This window comes from Trachurus japonicus, chromosome 14 (genome assembly GCF_045865225.1).
Source record: "Trachurus japonicus isolate A0001 chromosome 14, Traja_1.0".
In the NCBI taxonomy this organism is placed as follows: domain Eukaryota; kingdom Metazoa; phylum Chordata; class Actinopteri; order Carangiformes; family Carangidae; genus Trachurus; species Trachurus japonicus.
This window is the reverse complement of record NC_140920.1, coordinates 902,371-922,799: the sequence shown is the minus strand read 5'-3', so window position 1 is coordinate 922,799 and position 20,429 is coordinate 902,371. Positions and strand designations below refer to the sequence as shown.

The window sequence follows — 20,429 nt, the reverse complement described above, 5'->3', positions numbered from 1 at the left end:
GGTTCGTTACCTTTAATTGTTGATGCAAGCTATTTTTAGAACGGTGGAGCTGTCGAACCATCAAACTCATCAAATACACCACGCTATGAGATAATAACACAACGTTACCAGACAGAGTTGTTGTAGAGGGAAATGCAGAGACTGATGATGAAAAACTGTCCCTGAAGGCAACGCGCATCAGAGGTTTTACATGAATTTGAATTTCCCTCTAAAACAACTTATTCAGGGTAGAAGAAGTCCCAGTTGATGCTCAGGGTGACGTGGTGAAACGGCCACAGTCACTTTGTTGTGTTTCTGTGTCTCATCTACACCGAGAAACAAACTCCTGCCATGTTTCATGATTCATTTGACGCCTCAGAGATAAAAAGCTGCAAGATGCTTCATATCTGGACAACCTCAAAAACAAGATGAAGCATCTACAGAGTTGTTTTAGAGGGAAATTCATCCAAAATCCTGGCTGGTCTTAAAGGACAATTCCAGGCAAATTCAACTGGGGGCTGTATGTTCCTAACATTTTAGGTCTAAAACAGTGTTGTTTTTGGCAGGCATTTTAGATTTAGTCTTAGTCTTAGTCTTTTTGACGAAAATACTTATTAGTTTTAGTCATTTCTATATGTGATAGTTTTAGTCTAGTTTTAGTCGACGAAAACTCAACAAGGTTTTCGTCTAGTTTTAGTCAGTTTTAGTAAAAAAAAAAAAAAAAAGTCTTTTAACAAATTAATTCAATAAAGGAAGGGTTACTGTTTCCACCCAATGGCTTATGGTCTAAGGATTATACATTAGCCTACACACAGATAAAGTGGTAACAGTAGCCTGGTGCATTCAGTTTTTTTTCTGCTGGATTATATTTAAAATGCGTCCATGTATCTTCTGGTCGAGTGACAGCAGGTGTGTTGAGCAGAATGCGCTGCTGCATGCCAGGTGGTGGTGTGACCACACAAGGATGCAGCAGCGTTGCAGATACTTGTTGATTTTTAATTGACAGGTTATACGCACAATAAGCAGAAATGTCGTGCATGTTGAACGTCTGACCACCCGTCAGCGCCGCGGAGCCGCTGCACCGTGCCGACTGCGGTCACCGGAGCAGCTGATCACTGCCTGCTGCTCTCTGCCGCTCTAATCACAAGCACCGGGCGGCGGCGCACCACGTGTCCGTGGCTCGTCTCAGCAGCATCGTTCTGTTGTTGACGGAGCCGTTGCTAAATCATGTTAAGCTTAGAGTAATGACAGTCCATAATATGGAATTTAGAGGCGATCACAGCCCGACCACTAACATTTACGTCCGTTCTCGTCTCGTCAACGAAAACTCACACACGTCACATCATGTTTTCGTCATCGGAGAGCCATGATGTTTATCTCCTCACCGTCTCGTTATCATCATGAAAAAAAGGTGCGTCAACGAAAATATTTCGTCATCGTCATCGTTAACGAAAACAACACTGGTCTAAAAGAAGGAAGCTGAAGGTTTTCAGTTTAATGTCTCCTGTTTTGCGGTAGTTGTGTCTGTCCCCGCGTCGCCACGGCAACGATGATGAATGGGAGCGGATTGAAGTTCTGCTGCTTAGGCTGTTTCCATCCCTCAAAGCCACAGACAGCGTCAGATGGAGACTCAAACATGCAGCCAGAAGTTTTTATTACTTCCAGCAAGTCCAGAGTTGATATTCCTGTGTTTATGACACAAACGGGAGCTTCCCACTGCACCTGAACACACCGAGCGTCAACTTGGGTCTCGACTCCGCCAGACTTTGAATTAGATCTAGTTTTACAAACATGTCGGCTTGTTGAAGTAATAAAAACTTCTGGCTGCATGTTTGAGTCTCCATCTGACGCTGTCTGTGGCTTTGAGGGATGGAAACAGCCTAAACAGCAGAACTTAGATCTGCTCCCATTCATCGCTGCCGTGGCGATGCGGGGACAGACGCAACTACCGCAAAACAGGAGACATTAAACTGGAAACCTTCAGATTCCTTCTTTTAGACCTAAAATGTTAGAACATACACCCCCAGTGAATTTCCCTGGAATTGTCCTTTAACGAACGCCGACATGCTTGTTTTCAAGAGCGTGATGGGAGGAAGGAGGTGGACGTCACTATGCAAAAACACAGTTTTTATTTGGACCTAACCAACTGCTGATCGGCGGGCGCTAACCCTGGGCGGAGGGATACGTGAGTTGGTTAGGTCCAAATAAAAACTGTGTTTTTCCTGCACTTTGAAGGGCTGGAAAAAATTATATTATAGTGAACAATGGAACTGTGTATTTTCCTTCAGGTAAAACCTCTTTTAGGCCGTGAAAATAGGCCGTTTCTTTGGGTCTGTTCACAACACTGTATGTTGTAAATCTCTGGGCAGGGCTATTATGGGCTGGCGTTGCTAACGGGAGGAGTGCAGAGAGTCTTCTACTGCAATTAAAGTACTTAGGGGCTATTTGGAGATCATACAACCCCACTTTTAAACTGACTTGTAGAACAGACAGAAAAAATGTTATGTTGAACACTGATCCTGTCTCTCCATCCCATCTCCATCCCGTCTCCATCTCGTCTCCATTAGCAGCAGCTGATCGATACCAGAGTGAGATTATCGGTCGTCTTGGATCTCATCATCAATTCTTATTGAGTTTCTGAGCTGGTAACAAACAATAGAGGAAGTTTCCAGCTGTGAACTCGACACCGAGTCCTGCAGCGGATCACTCAGATCTAACACACCGGGTGCTCTGACAGGAAACGTTCAAAACACACAGAGAGCAGAATCTAAATGGATTCATATCGTCTGTTTACCGTCTTAATAAAGTCTCGGTGAGGAGGAAAATCCAGTTTGAAGCTGCTCCAACACACACACACACACACACACACACACACACCGCTGCACATTCATCTTTACTTTAATTAGGAAAAAATGAAAAGAGCAAAACAGCAAATGTGTTTTGTGACAGAGAGGATTCAGATTATAGATTCAGAGGTGATAAAACGACTTTATCTTGACTTTAATAAGCTGCTGTTACTGATGTTTTTTTCTTCTTATTGAGCCTTTTTTTTAATCATGAAACAGCCGTGGAAGTGAAGTGAAGTGCCGAGGTACCTGAGGGAGCAGCGACGCTTTAATTACCACACTTAATGATGAACACTTCCAGACGTTCATAATAAAATAAAAAACCATTCAAAACAAACACAGCCACTTCTGATCTGCAGCGTTCGGTCACAGTCACTTTAAAAAGACATTACAACACAAACACACACAGAACAGGGTGTATACAGGAATCTGGAAGTTAATTTTAAGACTTTTTCAAGACATTTTCAATATTTTTTAACACCTCACCGCCACTTCAAACTGTAACCATTTACATCAGTGACACTTTTAACTCAACAGTTTCAGTCTGTGATAAAGACTATAGACCACTATGATACAACAGAATTCAAAATAGGCTGGGATAATAAATCAAAGGCATCTTCTTTTCTTTTTTTATGTACCGGTTCATCTTTGTTTTTTAATAAAATGAATAAATTCACACACTTTTACAATGTGTTTTAGGACTCAAACTCTTGGACAGCTAATTCAGAAAAAATACCTTCAAAATTTAAGACTTTATAAAGTCGTGAAAAGACTTTTTAGTACTTTTTAAGGGTCTTAATTTTCCCAAATTGATTTATCACCATTTAATACTTTTCCAGACCCCGTGGATACCCTGCAGAAACACAAACATGTCTCTTACCTTGCTCTTGGGGGGCTGCATGTAGGCTTTGAGCCTCAGTCGAAGGTCGTGGGCCGTTTCCATCAGGTACTGAGAGGAACGGATCAGAACCTCGTCCACTGGACCGGCGACCGGCCACGACGCCTTCATCAGAGAGCCGCTCTGTCCACCAGAGAGACAGAGAGAAGGACAGAGAGAGACATTATTCATAAACTTACAGACCTTAACATTCAAAACTGCTCAAATGATGTATAAAGTAAATAATAATCTGCTTCCAGAGGATGTTGCAGACTCAAACCAGTAGATATGAACTAAGAGGGATTCAGTTTATACAAAAGCAAAGGTACGAACAAATGTGAAACAAAGATGGGTAACACTTTACCTTATTCTACATAGCCTTATTCAACCTCTATTACACAATGAATTAAGATTTTTCCTGATATTAACTCCTAATTATCGCTTATTCATTGTAAATTAAAGCAGAAGTAAGCGGAATATTTGTGTTAATATAAGTCTTAAATCGTTATATCTTAAAAGGAAAGTAGTTCAGAGTATTTGCTTCATATATACGTTATTATTTCACAGCGTGGTGACTGTACAGGTCATAACTCCTTCGAGAGAGCTGTTTGGCGTTGTTGGATTGTGTATTGGATGAGTTTTGAGGGACAGTTGAAAAGTACCAATTTGTAAGCAGCTCACGTCTCTGCCCCGCCGATCTACAAACAACATGCACCGACAATTAAAGGTAACGAACCTACTGCTATGACTATAAGGATTATTTCAATAGGCAGATTTGCTAAAATGTCGCACTATCCCTTTAAGTGAGTGAAAACAACACTATGCAAAGAATAATTCACAAGCGTCAGCTCATTTTTTTCAAAATGCCGTTTATCTGCTTTTGTAAATGAACTCTTCATATGTTTTTTTTTACATTCCCAACATTAAAGCAGAAGTAAGCGATCCGGTGGTTTTGGCTAATGCTGCGTTCCAGGCAGGCTTTTGAAACCGTAAATTACAGCTTCAAGTCAGGACTTAGGACTTTGTAGCGTTCCAGGCAACCCACTCGTGTTTCTCCGACCTGTTTTACCTGTGAAAGTCACTATAACGGCCACTCGTAACTTCTGACCCGTGAACTCGTACCAGATCGAACTGGTACCACTTCACAGGTCGGAAAAACACGAGTTACGAGTTGCCTTGAACGCACCATAACAGTCCTCGTCCCTACGTCACCACATTCAGGCGCTTCCCTTGGCTGCACACACAGAGAGGACTGCCCCTTTATGCCGTTCTCTCTCCTCATTGGATAAAGGTTGTAGGATACAAGGAAAGTTTTCTCCTGGGCTCAGAGCAGAGCAGAGTGACTGACAGACCCGTGTTTCAGACCAAACACTCTATAGAAGTGATTGCTGTCGGAAGATACAACTATTTAAGACTTAGATTAACACAAAAATATCACTTACTTCTGCTTTAATTGCTATTTGTTAATCCAATTTTTTAAAGAATTTGACCCTGATGAAGACACTACTCACTACTTAAATTTTCATCGCATCACCAGTGATTCGTGTGCTCTGGGTTTTTCTTTTTATTCTTTTTTTATTTAAAAAAAAAAGCCTATTTGGTGTCCGACAGAACCGGTGCAGAATTTTATATTGAATGAATTTCCCTCTTTTCATCTGCTTTCCAAAACTCTCCAGGCCTTGATCCTCCATCCCATCACACAGGTAAAAACACACACACGTTAAAGGATTTCAAGGACCTGGTCTGAAGCCCACTGGACGTTTTAAAATCCTGTTCAACAGCCAGTAACACACACACACACCAGTTTACCAGAGCATGTGTGTGTGTGTGTGTTGTTGTGTAGCTCTGAGTGCCTCTTAGCTCTTTAGCTGCTGGTGCCGAACACACGATTGGAGATAAAAAAAAAGGGGGCTGGTTGTGTGGTTGTGTGGGGCTTTTGTTGTTGCTAAGCGACGGCTGAAAAAGCAGCAGCAGCAGCAGAACGAACGTCTCTTTCATAATTATTCAGAAATCTGAGCGTTAAAAATATTCCTGTCTCTCTCCGTCTGTCTGAGTCTGAGCTGCTGAAGGGACACGAGAGCGTCGATGAAAAACCGACAGAATGATCACACATGATCAGCCGTGTGTTGGGCATTTTACTTTAAAATGTAATTAGTTATAATTACTAGGGCTGGGGCCAAAAAATCGATTTTTATATTAATTGCGTTTTTTTGGGTAGACCAATCTTTATTGTACGATCATGTATTCTTTCTGTGCCATTACACTTGACAAAGTCAAACCGGCCTGTTGTGTTGGTTTGTTCACATATATCTAGTATGTGAACAAACGAACACAACAGACAAACTGATGTGATGTGATGTGTGTATTGTTTTTTGTAAATATGACTTATGATGTATTATTATCAAGTGTTTGGTTCAACCTGCTCTTGTTTAAGGAAAGAAAATCACAATAATTGAAATATAAAATCGCAATACTTGGTAAAATCGAATCGCAATTTAAATCGAATCGGGACCCAAAAATCGTTAGAGAATCGAATCGGCACAAAAGCGTATCGGCCCAGCCCGAATAATTACTACTAGTTACTTTTCCCAAAAGGTAACTGAGTTCTACATGATAAAAGCAATTAATTAAGGGTTGTTTCATATGAAATCTATTTTTCCATGAACCCCTTGGAGAGTTAATGTTCAGTCCAGAAAAAGGCTGCGCGTTACACGTTACTGGTGAAAGTAGTGCTGTTAGTAACGCCGTTATTCCCATCAGTGGATGTCAGTGTGTTGTCTGTGTGTGTGTGTGTGTGTGTGTGTGTGTGTGTGAGTGTGTGTGTGTGTTACCTTGCCCAGCAGGCCCCAGGTGTATTCACACAGGTGAGGGCAGATGGGCGCCAGCAGCAGCGTCTGTCTCTCTATGAACTGGAACACCAGCTCTCTGTGCATTCCCTCGATCGCCAGCTCACGGTACTTATCCTTCGCTGCCTGCACACACACACACACACACACACACACAGACACACACACACACACACACACACAGAGACACACACACAGGTAGAGGTTAAAGGTTAAAGGTCATTATCATCATCGTCACATCCTCTGAGCCAGACTTCTCTCTCTCTCGTCCATAAAACCAGCTCATGTTTGGACAGAAAATCATTTCAACTTCATAAAATAACACTAAACATACACACAATTAACACACAACAGACACAAAACACACTGCTCTCCCACTTCCACAGCCCCCATGCCCCACCCGACCCCACCCCATCACAAGCTCTCAAAAAAACAGATTACTGCAAAGTAAGAAACCAAGAACTATATATTGTATTGTATTGAATTTTTCTGTGTAATTTATATAACCTTGTTTTCACTTTTACCACTCCTCTCCCCCTTCAGGCTGCACTTGAAAATAAGAATTTTGTTCTTAATTTGCTCGCCTGGTTAAATAAAGGTTAAATAAAAAAATAAAAAATATATAAACATGTGTACACACATAAATACACGCATTATCTTATCTTATCTTATACGCACACATAGAAATACACATACGCATATCCCCATAACAATACAACATCAGGAGTAACAGCATACCACTGCAGTTTACAATAAAATAATAATATCATAGAGATAAACAGCTTGTTCTTAAGTGGGAAAATAAATTTAATCTAAAGATAAAAAAAGGAAGGTAGATTATTCCAATATGGAGCTTTGTACTTGAATGACCTGCGACCTGTTTATTTAACATGAAAAAACATTAAAAAAATAGAAAATAGAAAAATATTTAATTGACCTGGAACTCAAAGAAGCCGCTCTTCAGAGCCTCCTTGTACATCATCCTGTCGTAGTGCTGCTCCGTCTTCAGGATGCCGGCGTTCATCTCACTGGACACAACAACACAACAACACAACAACACAACAACACAACAAGGTCACAGCTCAGCACCGAGAGGAAGAGGAAGAGGAAGAGGACCAGAACCAGGCATCTGGACTCGAACCAGAGCTGAGTCTCAGTGTGAAACGTAGTTTACCATCTACACTGTGTTTTTACTTCTGGAGTGAGTGAGTTTCTACATTTACTGCCTCAGACTGAATCCTGTTGTTGTGAATTTACTGGAACTAACCGTCACAACGGTTGCCAATGTCTCTTTCAAAAGTGTTAAGATTTCTTTTTTTAAATTCAAGTTAAAATGTTCTGGGAAAAAGTGGTAACATTTGTAAAAAAGTTAAAAAATAAAATAAAAGTTCTGGATAAAGTGGTAAAATTTCCCCCCCAAAAGTAAAAAAATTCTAGAAAACTGGTAAAATTTGTCAAAAAGTACAAAAAAAAAGTTCTAGAAAATATGGTAAAATTTCTAAAAAGAAAAAGTTAAAAAATTCTAGAAAAAAAGTGGTAAAATTTGTCAAAAAGTAAAAGAAAAAAAAAAAAAAAAAAAAACACTTCTAGAAAAAGTGGTAAAATTAAAAAAAAAAAAAATCTAGAAAAAAGTGGTAACATTTGTCAAAAAGAAGAAAAAAACGTTCTATGAAAAAGTGGTAAAAAAAAAAAGTTTAAAAAATCTAGAAAAAAGTGGTAAAATTGGTCAAAAAGTAAAAAAAAAAACTTATAGAAAAAGTGGTCAAATTTCTAAAAAGACAAAACAAAAAAGTGGTAACATTTCTAGAAAAGGTTGTGGACCCCCTTGAACCCTCTCCAGGCCCCTGTGGGCCCCCGGGCCGTGACTTTGAGAACCGTTTGCATTACATGATGAGGAGTTGATGAGTTCCAGCTGCAGCGTTTGTTTTTACCTGGAGAAGACGCGGTCGTTGTGTTTTTACCTGGCGAAGACGCGGTCGTTGAAGGTGTCGGCCGCTCCGCTGCGCAGGTTGTTCTGGTTGGCGATCATCTCCTTCACCCACTCCACCCACGTGTAGAGACGCAGGATGCCGGCGTCCGCCATCGTCTCCACGAAGTTGGCGTCTTCCACCGTGTCGCCGGCGTCCGCCAGCGCCAGACGCATCCCTGAAGGTACAAATACAACAAATATCACTACATTTACTGTACCGAACTTCTGTTGAGCCATACGTTGTTTATTGCGTAGAGGTCTGGGGATGTACGTTTAAAACAATTAAAAAAACAATTTTCATATTACAAAATAGAGCAATGAGGAAAATCAACAGGGCTGATTATCAAGACTCAACAAACAAATTATTCATAAACTTACAGACCTTAAAAATCAATGATCTTGTGGACTTTAAAACTGCTCGAATTACATAAAAAAAGTAAATAATAATCTGCATACATGTGGTAGGATTTGGTGTTTCTACAGTAAATATTTTGGCGACGCTGGCAGTTTTAAAACATCAGGCCGTTCTGCTCCTCTCAGAAAATATTTGTATTGGACTCAATGAGGAGCAGAGACAGACGTGGCCGCACTTAGTGGCTGATAATTCAAATTCTGTAAATCTCTCTGATATTTTGAGCTCATTGTGAGAGACAGAACAAGTTTGTCTACAAATCTGGAAAAAATCATGTGTGTAGAGTGTAAATTGTGGCCGGGCCGAGTGTGGAAAGAGAAAAAATCTGGAGTTTTTCTGGCATCTCTCCCACTCTAACCGATGATGTCACCCACTCTGACACGAACATTCCGTCCAATACACACCCATTATAATCTCATAATTTCTCCAAAAATGATCATGGTCATTGATCAGGGATTGATCAAAAACTATATGACCTATCAAAACGTGGAGTAATACGACAATACACAAGACTTGTGTCTACTGTTTAAAGTTTAAATGGAGTCTCTAGGTGAAAGTATGCCTGAGCAGTAGACGTTTGTTAAACTCCAATGATTGGTCTTTTTCGCTCTTTTTTTTTCACCCGTCCCATTGACTTCAATGCAAAATCTTTGCGCAGGGCACCGGGCACTGGTCCCTGCAGCTTGGGACCAGTGCCCAGTGCGATGGCCCGTGGCCCTAATAAATATAAAACTGAATTATGAACACCAGTGTGCTCATAAACTGCCTACTGCATGTAGAATATACACGAATATACACGTTTTGTTCTAACAAATGCACCTTGAACTTATCGGTCAAGGTGCATTTGTTTTGTTTTTATACTTTAAGGGGGAAAAAAAGAAATGAATTATTGTTTGATGTTTACTTATGTTTAAAACATACATGTATATAATGTTGATATATGTGTACTTGATTCTACAAGACCGAAACAAACCCCCTAAACTAAACTAAGGTGAAGGTGTCAGATTAAACCAGTCTCTTGATCCTGTGATACTGAGCAGAGCTTCTCTCCTCTGACAACCAGCTGCAGGTGCAGTTCAAAAAAAAATAAAACTCCTCAGTCTGAGAAGAAGAAAAACTTAAAATCCCCAGCAGACTTCACTCTGAGCTCTGAGACAGAAAGTCAACTCTAGAAGAAGAGAGAGTCTGCTGCTGTCAGGCTGTGAAGTTTCCTCTGCTCCCATGATGCAGCAGCAGCAACAGGAGCTTCTATCCGTTATTCAGGTGCGTGCAAACATAAAGAACGAGGCACAGAGAAGGGATTTCTATCGGCGTTAATGTGAGCAACATCCCAACATCTAACAAAGAACTTCCTCCTAAATATAAATCACACCAAAGCAGCATTTAAACTAAAACTAAAACCAGCAGTGCCACTGTACATCGCAAGTCTGATCCTCCGACTCTGAACTCCTCGCCACTGACGGGAATAAACCGCGTTAGAAATAAACACGGTGTTACTAGCGGAGTTACTCTTTACATTACCAGTAATCCAAAAAGTTACAGTTTCCTCTGTTAGAACTCTGTTACTGTTACTGACAATAAATAAAATGCTCCGTTACTGGACTCAAGAAGTCTCCTCACAAAATAAATAAACTCAACTCCCCCCTATGGGACGCTTCACTCCCCCCCGACGCTTCTAAAATACAGTATAAAGGCCAAAAAAGAAACAAAAAACAAAACCACACAAGAAACGTTTTGTCGTAAAAAGGTGCCTGCACTGCAAAAACTCAAAATATTCTTATTTCTTGTCAAAATGTCTCATTTCTAGTCAAAACTAACCTTTTTCCACTTAAAATAAGAATCATCACCTAAAAAATTTACTTGTTTTTAGATAATTTTCACTTGTTTCAAACAAATTTTCACTTCTGCCAGTGAAAGCAAGTTTTAAAACAGGAAAATAAATTACACCGAAAAACAGCTTACGCATAAAAGTAACTATTAATTACCAGGAAAAGTAAATATTGCGTTCCCTTTTTAAATACGTCAAATTATTTGGACTAATTGTTTAAAGTGCAGCTGTTAGACATATAAACACTGGTTCATATCAACATTATGGGCTGTTTTACACTCATCTATCTTCACCAGGTGTTTATAGTCTAATCTGGTGAATGTATTGTCATCAGCTATAGATTTATTATTGTCCGTGTGATGAATTTCTCTCAAAGCTTCAATCAAAACATTTCAGAAACCCTGGAAAAAGAAATTTGTGAGACGAGTAGAGAGAGTAAAAGATGAGAGAGATGAATGGATGAATGAATGGACGGATGAATGAATGGATGGATGAACGAACCATCTGCTGAGAACTTGTCGATGGCCTGAGTCAGAGTGAGGAAGTTTCCGGTAGATTTGGACATCTGGAGAGAAACAAAGACAGACAGATGTTAAAGCAGTTTCCACGGCTGCTGCTCGTCCAACATGGCCGACAGGAATAATAATAATAAAACTGTCTCTGTCGTTTAAATAAAACATCAAAGCTGAAGCAGTAAAAAAATAGAAAATAAAAAAATAAAAATCCACAAACAGCATCAAACACTCGTTAATTAGCGGAGAAGTCGTTTCTACACAACTCAGTTACTGCGACATGATAACAGAGAGTTGGAGCATCAGGAGGAGGAGCAGCTCAGGACACAGTGTCTGTCCCTGAATAACAACTACAACAAAAACAACACAACAACACATGTTTTATATATTACAACAACTATGAACATCTTTAAAGTGCGACTCACCTTCTCTGAGTTGAGCAGCAGGTGTCCGTTGGCTCGGACCGCCTGAGGCCACTTCCCACTGAGGATGACACACACACACACACACACATAATGTTTTATCATATTAACCCTTTACCGGGCAAGTGACTGTTTTTGGACACTTCCGCACATGTTATATTTCCGCCCCGTGCTCCCCGTCAGTAAGAGCAAGAAACATGTGGTCTTCACCAAGCCAATCAGCAAAGACCAGGCTACATTACGGTATACGTCATCATAGCCTTTGACCAATCAGCAGAGACCAGGAATGCCGCTAACTTTCTCTTTTTTTCGACCGCGGAAAAAGACGCTCAGTCGGCTCGGCTCGCGGTAGTAATTAGATCGATACATCACAACTAATCAAGCTAAGTTGATGACACTCACACATTTTACAGTTGATTGGTTGTGCTAAGTCATGACATAAGTATTGTTTGTGGAGATCTTAGGGAAATGAGTCATAATACACCATGAAAAATGCAGTGACCATATTTGATCATACGCCCGTTTATGGTAAACACTGAAGTGTCCGTTTTTGGACATTATGCCCTATTCAGGTAACAAACCATATAAGTGCATTTCCCTCACAAATAAGGCAATAAAACTTAGGAAATTGTGTTTTAATGTTGCCTAATGTTTTTATATGACTTAACAGTGATTTAGAGAGAATTGTAGACATTTTGAAGCTATAAATAGTGAATATGAGTGATTTTTTCTCAGTTTATGACTTATAAACAGTTGTGTAAAATTCTTTAGATTAATTATTGTTGTCTAAGGTTTTTATATAACCATTCAGTAATTCAGAGAGAATTTTAACTAATTTCAAGACATTTTGAAGCTATAAATAGTGAATATGAGTGACTTTATAATCGTATAAAATACGATATACATATTTTGCCTGTATACATTTATATTATTATTATTACAATAATATTATAATAATTCCAATTTATAAGCCATACATGTTCTAAAACTTAATAATTTTTGCACTTTATGTGTTTTTCTTATATTTTCTATACATACACTTATTGGAATTTTTCTTTACCACAAACGGGCAAGGAACCAAAAATGGTCACTTCGTTGACCTTCAATTTCTACATGAAAATGAAAAATTTTGAAAAATGTCAAAATTGTAATTAAGTCTTGTTATGTCCTAGAATAACAATCTAAGGTTGGAATTTTGAATTTCAAAGTATTTCAATGAGTGCCCTATAAAGGCTTTTTTTTTTTTTTTTTTACACATATAGTTTTTAATTGTTTAATAAGATCTCGCGAACTCAACGATATTTCTCGTCGCGTTAAAAATCTGTCTCGCAAGATTTTTTTTTAAATTTTTATGTTAAAACAATGTAAAGCAGGGTTTCCACTACACAGTTATAACTCTACTCGACTCGGTTTAGGTGCTTTTCAGTCACAGCTGAGTTCTTCATAGCTCCTCCTCAGTGAAAACTAAACTTATCAATCACTTACCAGCGCATCCAGCGTTTCCCAGTAATAAACGACTCTGTGCAACTCTGTTAAATAAAAGTCTGTTGGTCCAGTCAGATATTTTGTCATTGTAGTTTTCTTAAAATCTTGTCTTGTCTCGTTCTCGTGAGATGAGCGTATCGTCACAACCCTATTGTTTAATATTTGTTATGTAATGATCATTATTCTTTTTATTGATGTCTGCTGCAGCAACACTGAAAATGTCTCCATCGTCAGACTAATAGAGGAATCTTATTAAAACATAAGTAGATAAAATCTGGTAAAACAATAATAAAAAGTGTAGTTTTTATATCACCAAAAGTTCTTATTTTGAATTCACTACCTCCTCTTCATCTAAAAGGCCTTGAATAATGTTGCTGTAGTTGTTGTAGTGGTTGTACAGGTAGTTGGGTTAGGGTTAGATGTGTCAGACAGTCTCACCTGTCTCTAGGCCACGTGGTTGTACAGGTAGTAGGACAGGTGTAGTCTCACCTGTCTCTAGGCCACGTGGTTGTACAGGTAGTAGGACAGGTGTAGTCTCACCTGTCTCGGGGCCACATGGCCACGTGGTTGTACAGGTAGTAGGACAGGTGTAGTCTCACCTGTCTCTACGTGGTTGTACAGGTAGTAGGACAGGTGTAGTCTCACCTGTCTCGGGGCCACATGGCCACGTGGTTGTACAGGTAGTAGGACAGGTGTAGTCTCACCTGTCTCGGGGCCACATGGCCACGTGGTTGTACAGGTAGTAGGACAGGTGTAGTCTCACCTGTCTCTAGGCCACATGGCCACGTGGTTGTACAGGTAGTAGGACAGGTGTAGTCTCACCTGTCTCTACGTGGTTGTACAGGTAGTAGGACAGGTGTAGTCTCACCTGTCTCTACGTGGTTGTACAGGTAGTAGGACAGGTGTAGTCTCACCTGTCTCGGGGCCACATGGCCACGTGGTTGTACAGGTAGTAGGACAGGTGTAGTCTCACCTGTCTCGGGGCCACATGGCCACGTGGTTGTACAGGTAGTAGGACAGGTGTAGTCTCACCTGTCTCTACGTGGTTGTACAGGTAGTAGGACAGGTGTAGTCTCACCTGTCTCTAGGCCACATGGCCACGTGGTTGTACAGGTAGTAGGACAGGTGTAGTCTCACCTGTCTCTACGTGGTTGTACAGGTAGTAGGACAGGTGTAGTCTCACCTGTCTCTAGGCCACATGGCCACGTGGTTGTACAGGTAGTAGGACAGGTGTAGTCTCACCTGTCTCGGGGCCACATGGCCACGTGGTTGTACAGGTAGTAGGACAGGTGTAGTCTCACCTGTCTCTACGTGGTTGTACAGGTAGTAGGACAGGTGTAGTCTCACCTGTCTCTAGGCCACATGGCCACGTGGTTGTACAGGTAGTAGGACAGGTGTAGTCTCACCTGTCTCTACGTGGTTGTACAGGTAGTAGGACAGGTGTAGTCTCACCTGTCTCTAGGCCACATGGCCACGTGGTTGTACAGGTAGTAGTACAGGTGTAGTCTCACCTGTCTCGGGGCCACATGGCCACGTGGTTGTACAGGTAGTAGGACAGGTGTAGTCTCACCTGTCTCTAGGCCACATGGCCACGTGGTTGTACAGGTAGTAGGACAGGTGTAGTCTCACCTGTCTCGGGGCCACATGGCCACGTGGTTGTACAGGTAGTAGGACAGGTGTAGTCTCACCTGTCTCGGGGCCACATGGCCACGTGGTTGTACAGGTAGTAGGACAGGTGGTTGGGCACCAGGTCTTTGCCAGACACGCGCACGTCGACGGGGTACCAGTACTCGAACTCCCTCCTCAGCCGCTGCAGATGCTCTTTGGGGATGTCGGTCTTAGGGAACGGAGACGTCTTGAAGAAGATGAAGTCCCACACGTCTCGGGTCATCTGCTCCGGCCTGGGGAGGGAGGGGAGTTAGATTAATTAAATTATAGGGGTGGGAGAAAAAATCGATTCACATAAGTATCGCAATATTTGTTTTGACTATTTTTAAATCGATTTCTTTTTTCAAAAATCGATTTTTTTGGGGGAATTTTTTTTTCTTTAGAATTGTCTTTTTTTTTTTACCCTGGTCTATATCTCATTTTGTAGGTGGGTGGGACAGGGTGGGTCAGGGAGGGAGTTATTATTTATTTATTTCAATAAATGTATTTATTTACTTATTTTTGTATATTTCTGATTTTTCTCCCATCTATTGTTTTTCATTCATTTACTTATTCGTAGGACACCTTTGTTACTTATATTACAAAATATTGAAGCATTGCATAAACCAAGATGGATGTATACTTGATATACTGTCTGCTTCACAATAAAAACATTTGAAATTATATCTCATTCTGTCAGAAAGGTTTCAGAAGCTGTTTTTTCTATACTCTTTTATTTTTGCCTCTTGCAGTCCAGGCTTTTGAAAAGAGACTAAACATTTATATTGCTGCTGAATAAATCTTAAAAACTGACTTACGGTACATGTGATGTATATTTTTTGGGGGGAAATATGGTTCCTGGAATAGTCTGTAGACAATCATAATCATTCAACTGTTTCACTGGTGTTAAAAATGCAGAATAAAAATCGCGAAAATCGAGAATCGAGAATCGGCATCCAAAAAATCGTAGAAGAATCGAATCGGGAGAAAAGCGTATCGTCCCAGCCCTATTAAACTATCATGTTTCACTGTGTTGGTTTGACAGCGTTTCATTTCTCTCAGCTCCAAACTGAGCTCGTAAACCGCTCTGTGAGGTTATTAATTCATTTCAGGGTTTCTGCAGGTTTCACCAACTCAAATTTAAGACTTTTTAAGACCGTTATGAATGAAACTCAAGACCTTTATCACGACAACCACAAAACATACAAAAGAAATGCAGAAATGAGTCACAAAATTACTTGCAAAGTAAATTGGCTGCAAAATATAAATTGTATGTTGGTCTCTGTAGTTGTAGCATGTTAGCTTTGTAGTTGAAAATACATTCAATAAAAGCACAATAAAGTGTCACGGGAGCATTTGAGGTAAGAAAAATAAGACCTGTCTAAAATTCTTAAAGACTTGAACACAACATTTCAACGAATTTAAGACTTTTTAAGGCCTACATTTTTGATTTTTTAGACCCAATAGAAACCCTGTTATTTATTTATGTCATTGTTGGAGGAAAAACTAAGCAAAAACATTGCCTTTAAAATAAAACAAAAAAACAAAACATCTAAAAAGGCAGCGGCTGTCATGTGAAATGATTTAATTCAGTTATTAAATATTAAATCCAAGTCTGTTCCCTCAGGTGAGTCGGGTTTAACAGTAGAGAGGGAACAGAAGCAAAACAGAGTGTGTGTGTGTTAATGTGTGTGTGTGTGTGTGTTAAAGGGATAGTTCACCCAAAATTGAAATTTCTCGGCATAGCACTGCATGTCCATATAATGGTTTCAAATGGATACCAACTGTCTTCGTAACAAAAAGACACACCAAAAAACATCCAAATACCTCCGAAAAAAATGAAATAAGTCTATATTTCAAGCTTGTTTTGTAGCAGAAGCTTCTCGAAGCTCCTCTTCCCACTCCGTCCAAATGTGACGAACTGGGAAGAGGAGCTTCCGCTACAAAACAAGCTTGAAATATAGACTTATTTAATTTTTTTCAGGACAATTTCTCATGTTGGGGCTTCAATACAAGAGGGACATTACATACGAGCAGCATGGAGGTATTTGGATGTTTTTTGGTGTGTCTTTTTGTTACGAAGACATAGTTGGTATCCATTTTTTAATGAGTGAAATTTCAATTTTGGGTGAACTATCCCTTTAATGTGTGTGTTAATGTGTGTGTTAATGTGTGTTTCGTACCTGATGGCGAGCGGCGAGGGCCCCTGGCCGTTGAGCGCCCCCCCCTGGAGGAGATGGGCCACGGTGTAGTACGCCATGTAGATGGTCGAGTCCGACAGAGACTCGATCAGCCACTGCTCGTCCCAAGGCAGGCGTGTTCCTATGGCAACGGGGAGACGTGCACACACACACACACACACACACACACATTAATAGATGTACACGATGCAAATAATTATAATTATGACGGAGGAAAGTGACAGTCTCGTCTCCGTGGCGACCGGACTTAGTGGGTAAAACCGTCAGCAAACACGACTGAGATGTGAATCTTCACCGTCACATGAAACAAAATCACACAAAGTGTTGAAGCTGCAGTTCTGGCAGAATTTGAATTATTATTATTTTAAAAGGGATAGTTCAACATTTTTTCACCACCACGCTATGAGATAATAACACAACGTTACCAGACAGAGTTGTTTTAGAGGGAAATTCATGTAAAACCAGCTGATGCACGTTGCCTTCAGGGACAGTTTTTCATCAACAGTCTCTGTATTTCCCTCTAAAACAACTCTGTGTGGTAACGTTGTGTTATTATCTCATAGCGTGGTGAATGTGCAGCTCACAACTTGTCCACCAGAGCGTTGTGGAGTTGTTGGATTGTGTATTTGATGAGTTTGATGAGGGAAACCAACCGAGAAATCCCATAATGAGCCTCCGTTGGTAGCGTAGCTCTGAGCAGCTCACGGCTCTGCTCCGCCGTTCTAAAAATAGCTTGCACCGACAATTAAAGGTAACGAACCTACTGCTATGACTATAGGGATTATGGCAATGGGAACAATTTGACAAAATGTTGAACTATCCGAACAGATCACGGATGTTGCACCTTATAATATTTAGATTTCCCTTCTTCAAGTTTTATATTGATTTGGTTGGAATGCCCTTTAGTAAACACGGGATGTAATAATAAGCTGCTATAGGTGAATAATAATATGATAATAATGAGCAAAAAAAAACATTAAAAATTTGAATATTTAACATAGGAAGCGTTAGAAATTCGAATCGGAAGATTGACAGCCGTGATAACAACATCAAGTCTGAGGAGATCAGACGATGGGAATATGTGACTATAAATAAAAACCCTCTATGGTACCATGTTGCCCTCAGGCAGCAACAAACCACTTTCTGGCCTGTCACATCTCAACAATTCATCCCATTTAATGCTGTAATACTTTAAAAAGAGAGGAGACCTTAGAGAACCAATAACAATGCTTTAATTTATCACATGACTTTCAAGAAGCCACTGAAACCCTTTTTTACAGACTTTTTCAAAGGAAACAGGTTTGCCATTTTGCTGCACTAAAACGGTCTGAAAACATCCAGTAACTTCCTGGCCCTTTTTCATCTGGAAAAAAATATATTTACACTAATAGATTAGTAAAGTTTAATTTTTAATAGTTCCATGCAATTTATTTACTTATTAAATAATGGAAACTTGTTAAAATGCACCTGTTGCCCCAAAGCAACAACGTACCATTATAGAAAATTGCAGTGTTGCCTTGAGGCGACAGTGGACCATTATGGAATCAATATTGCATTATGAGACTATGGTAGTGTGTGTTTAGGTGTAAATATAATGTTCAAAAACATATAATTCATCATAATTTAGTTTTTTATCCTTAATAAATGTGATTTTGGATGCAGTAAAGTAAACATCAGGCTATTATGATGATGATGAGGAAGATGAGGATGAGGCCAGTGGAGGTGAAAGTCTACAGAGACTGGTCGGTGTTTCTAATACAGTAGATGATGAACTGTAATGGTACAATGTTGCCTACAGGCAACAAACCCCAAAAACTTCCAAAAATAAATAATTTTTTAAAATGTCTTTAGATTATGTTTATTTCGTCTATTTTGAGACATAAAAACACTCCAAATATTTTTTTCCCCACTGGCATCATAGTGCAGCGTACCATAGAGGGATAACATTAACCTATAGTGCAGCATAGATATTTATTAATAAAATGTCCACATCAACATAAGTAAGTTAAAATAGGAGTGAGTTTAACTGCTTCCTCAGTGTTGAACTGGTCTGAACTGGTCTCCCAGTCCACATGGACCCCCTGTGTGAGCAGAGAGGAGAGTGGAGCTGCTGTTCATCATCGGTGCTCTGTCTCCATCTATAGACCATTAGATATAAACTACAGCTGCTTCATCTCTGACTGGGTCAAGTCACTACAGACACATGAGATAAACTTTAATAAAAAAATAAAAAAATAAAAAGACGTCTGCAGCATCAAACCTGCGATCAAAAGTTGAATACTTTACTCTATTTTGTCTTACTCTACTTATGTGGCTGAGTTATTTAGTTACTTTGAATGCATCTTTCATTGCATTATGCAATTTAAATGTAATCGAGAATGAATGTAGTTCCGGCTGCTTTTGCTGTGTAAATAAAGGACTTATAATTATTATATTATATTACATCATTATTATTCCTTTATCTATTTGCACCACAAAACATCCGACTCATGGTTGAATTATTACAATAATAAAGTAATAAATCATTGTTATTACCCAGGGGGCAAAGCAAAAAAACGGACACGGAGCGTTGTCAAAGCTTTGACACCAGAAATGATCTCTAGGAACTTCAAGGATTAAAACCTGGGTGGACAACCTGGTCAACTAGCTGCTGGAAAGCTACAGGGGCCAAAACCCCTTTCTGCGGTCATTTTGCTGGCGAAATGATGTAAATGCAAATATTTAGGTACTACAATGGCATAAATAGTCATACAACTATAAAATTTGGCAGAGAGTATCTTGACACATAGGGGGAGGCATGAAAAAAACATTCTGGGGTTTGTTGCAACTCAATTTTAAGATATCTCTCTCAACATCCCAAAAAAGACCAAAAAAAGTACTGTTCGCCTGACAAATTCTCATGAAAATTATTATTTTTCAGCACTTTATGGAGAATATCTATGCCTAACATGTATATAGAAAAATTCCTTAATTCATAAGCTTCCATTTGAGTCCAAGATAGCCTTTCTATCTCAAAAGCCCCACTTGCTGTGGCCAACGGTCTTCTCTATCTATCTGTTCACTTTGGGGAGACCAGAAATAGAATGGTTTCTGATCATGTCAGTTAACATGGAGTTTTTCACAATAGGTGTTGCATTGTTTGGAGACAGCCTGTAGCTTTCCAGTAGCTAGTAGAAAGGCTATCTTGGACTCAAATGGAAGCTTATGAATTAAGGAAGTTTTCTATATACATGTTAAGCATAGATATTCTCCATAAAGTGCTGAAAAATAATAATTTTCATGAGAATTTGTCAGGCGAACAGTACTTTTTTTGGTCTTTTTTGGGATGTTGAGGGTGATATCTTAAAACCCCAGAATGTTTTTTTCATGCCTCCCCCTATGTGTCAAGATACTCTCTGCCAAATT

At 39.7% G+C, this 20,429-nt stretch overlaps 1 protein-coding gene across 1 annotated transcript in view; it reads right to left on the bottom strand.

Annotated features, from left to right (window-relative positions):
• lars1b (leucyl-tRNA synthetase 1b) overlaps positions 1-20,429 on the bottom strand; it is a 54,649-nt gene that overhangs the window by 13,707 nt on the left and 20,513 nt on the right. Inside the window, exons 19-26 of the mRNA XM_085796961.1 lie at positions 17,007-17,145; positions 14,865-15,077; positions 11,695-11,752; positions 11,259-11,322; positions 8,510-8,693; positions 7,486-7,576; positions 6,534-6,674; positions 3,706-3,846 (exon numbers count right to left, since the gene is read on the bottom strand). Coding sequence (XP_085653087.1) covers positions 3,706-3,846; positions 6,534-6,674; positions 7,486-7,576; positions 8,510-8,693; positions 11,259-11,322; positions 11,695-11,752; positions 14,865-15,077; positions 17,007-17,145 — 1,031 coding nt within the window. The remainder of the gene's footprint in view (positions 1-3,705; positions 3,847-6,533; positions 6,675-7,485; positions 7,577-8,509; positions 8,694-11,258; positions 11,323-11,694; positions 11,753-14,864; positions 15,078-17,006; positions 17,146-20,429) is intronic.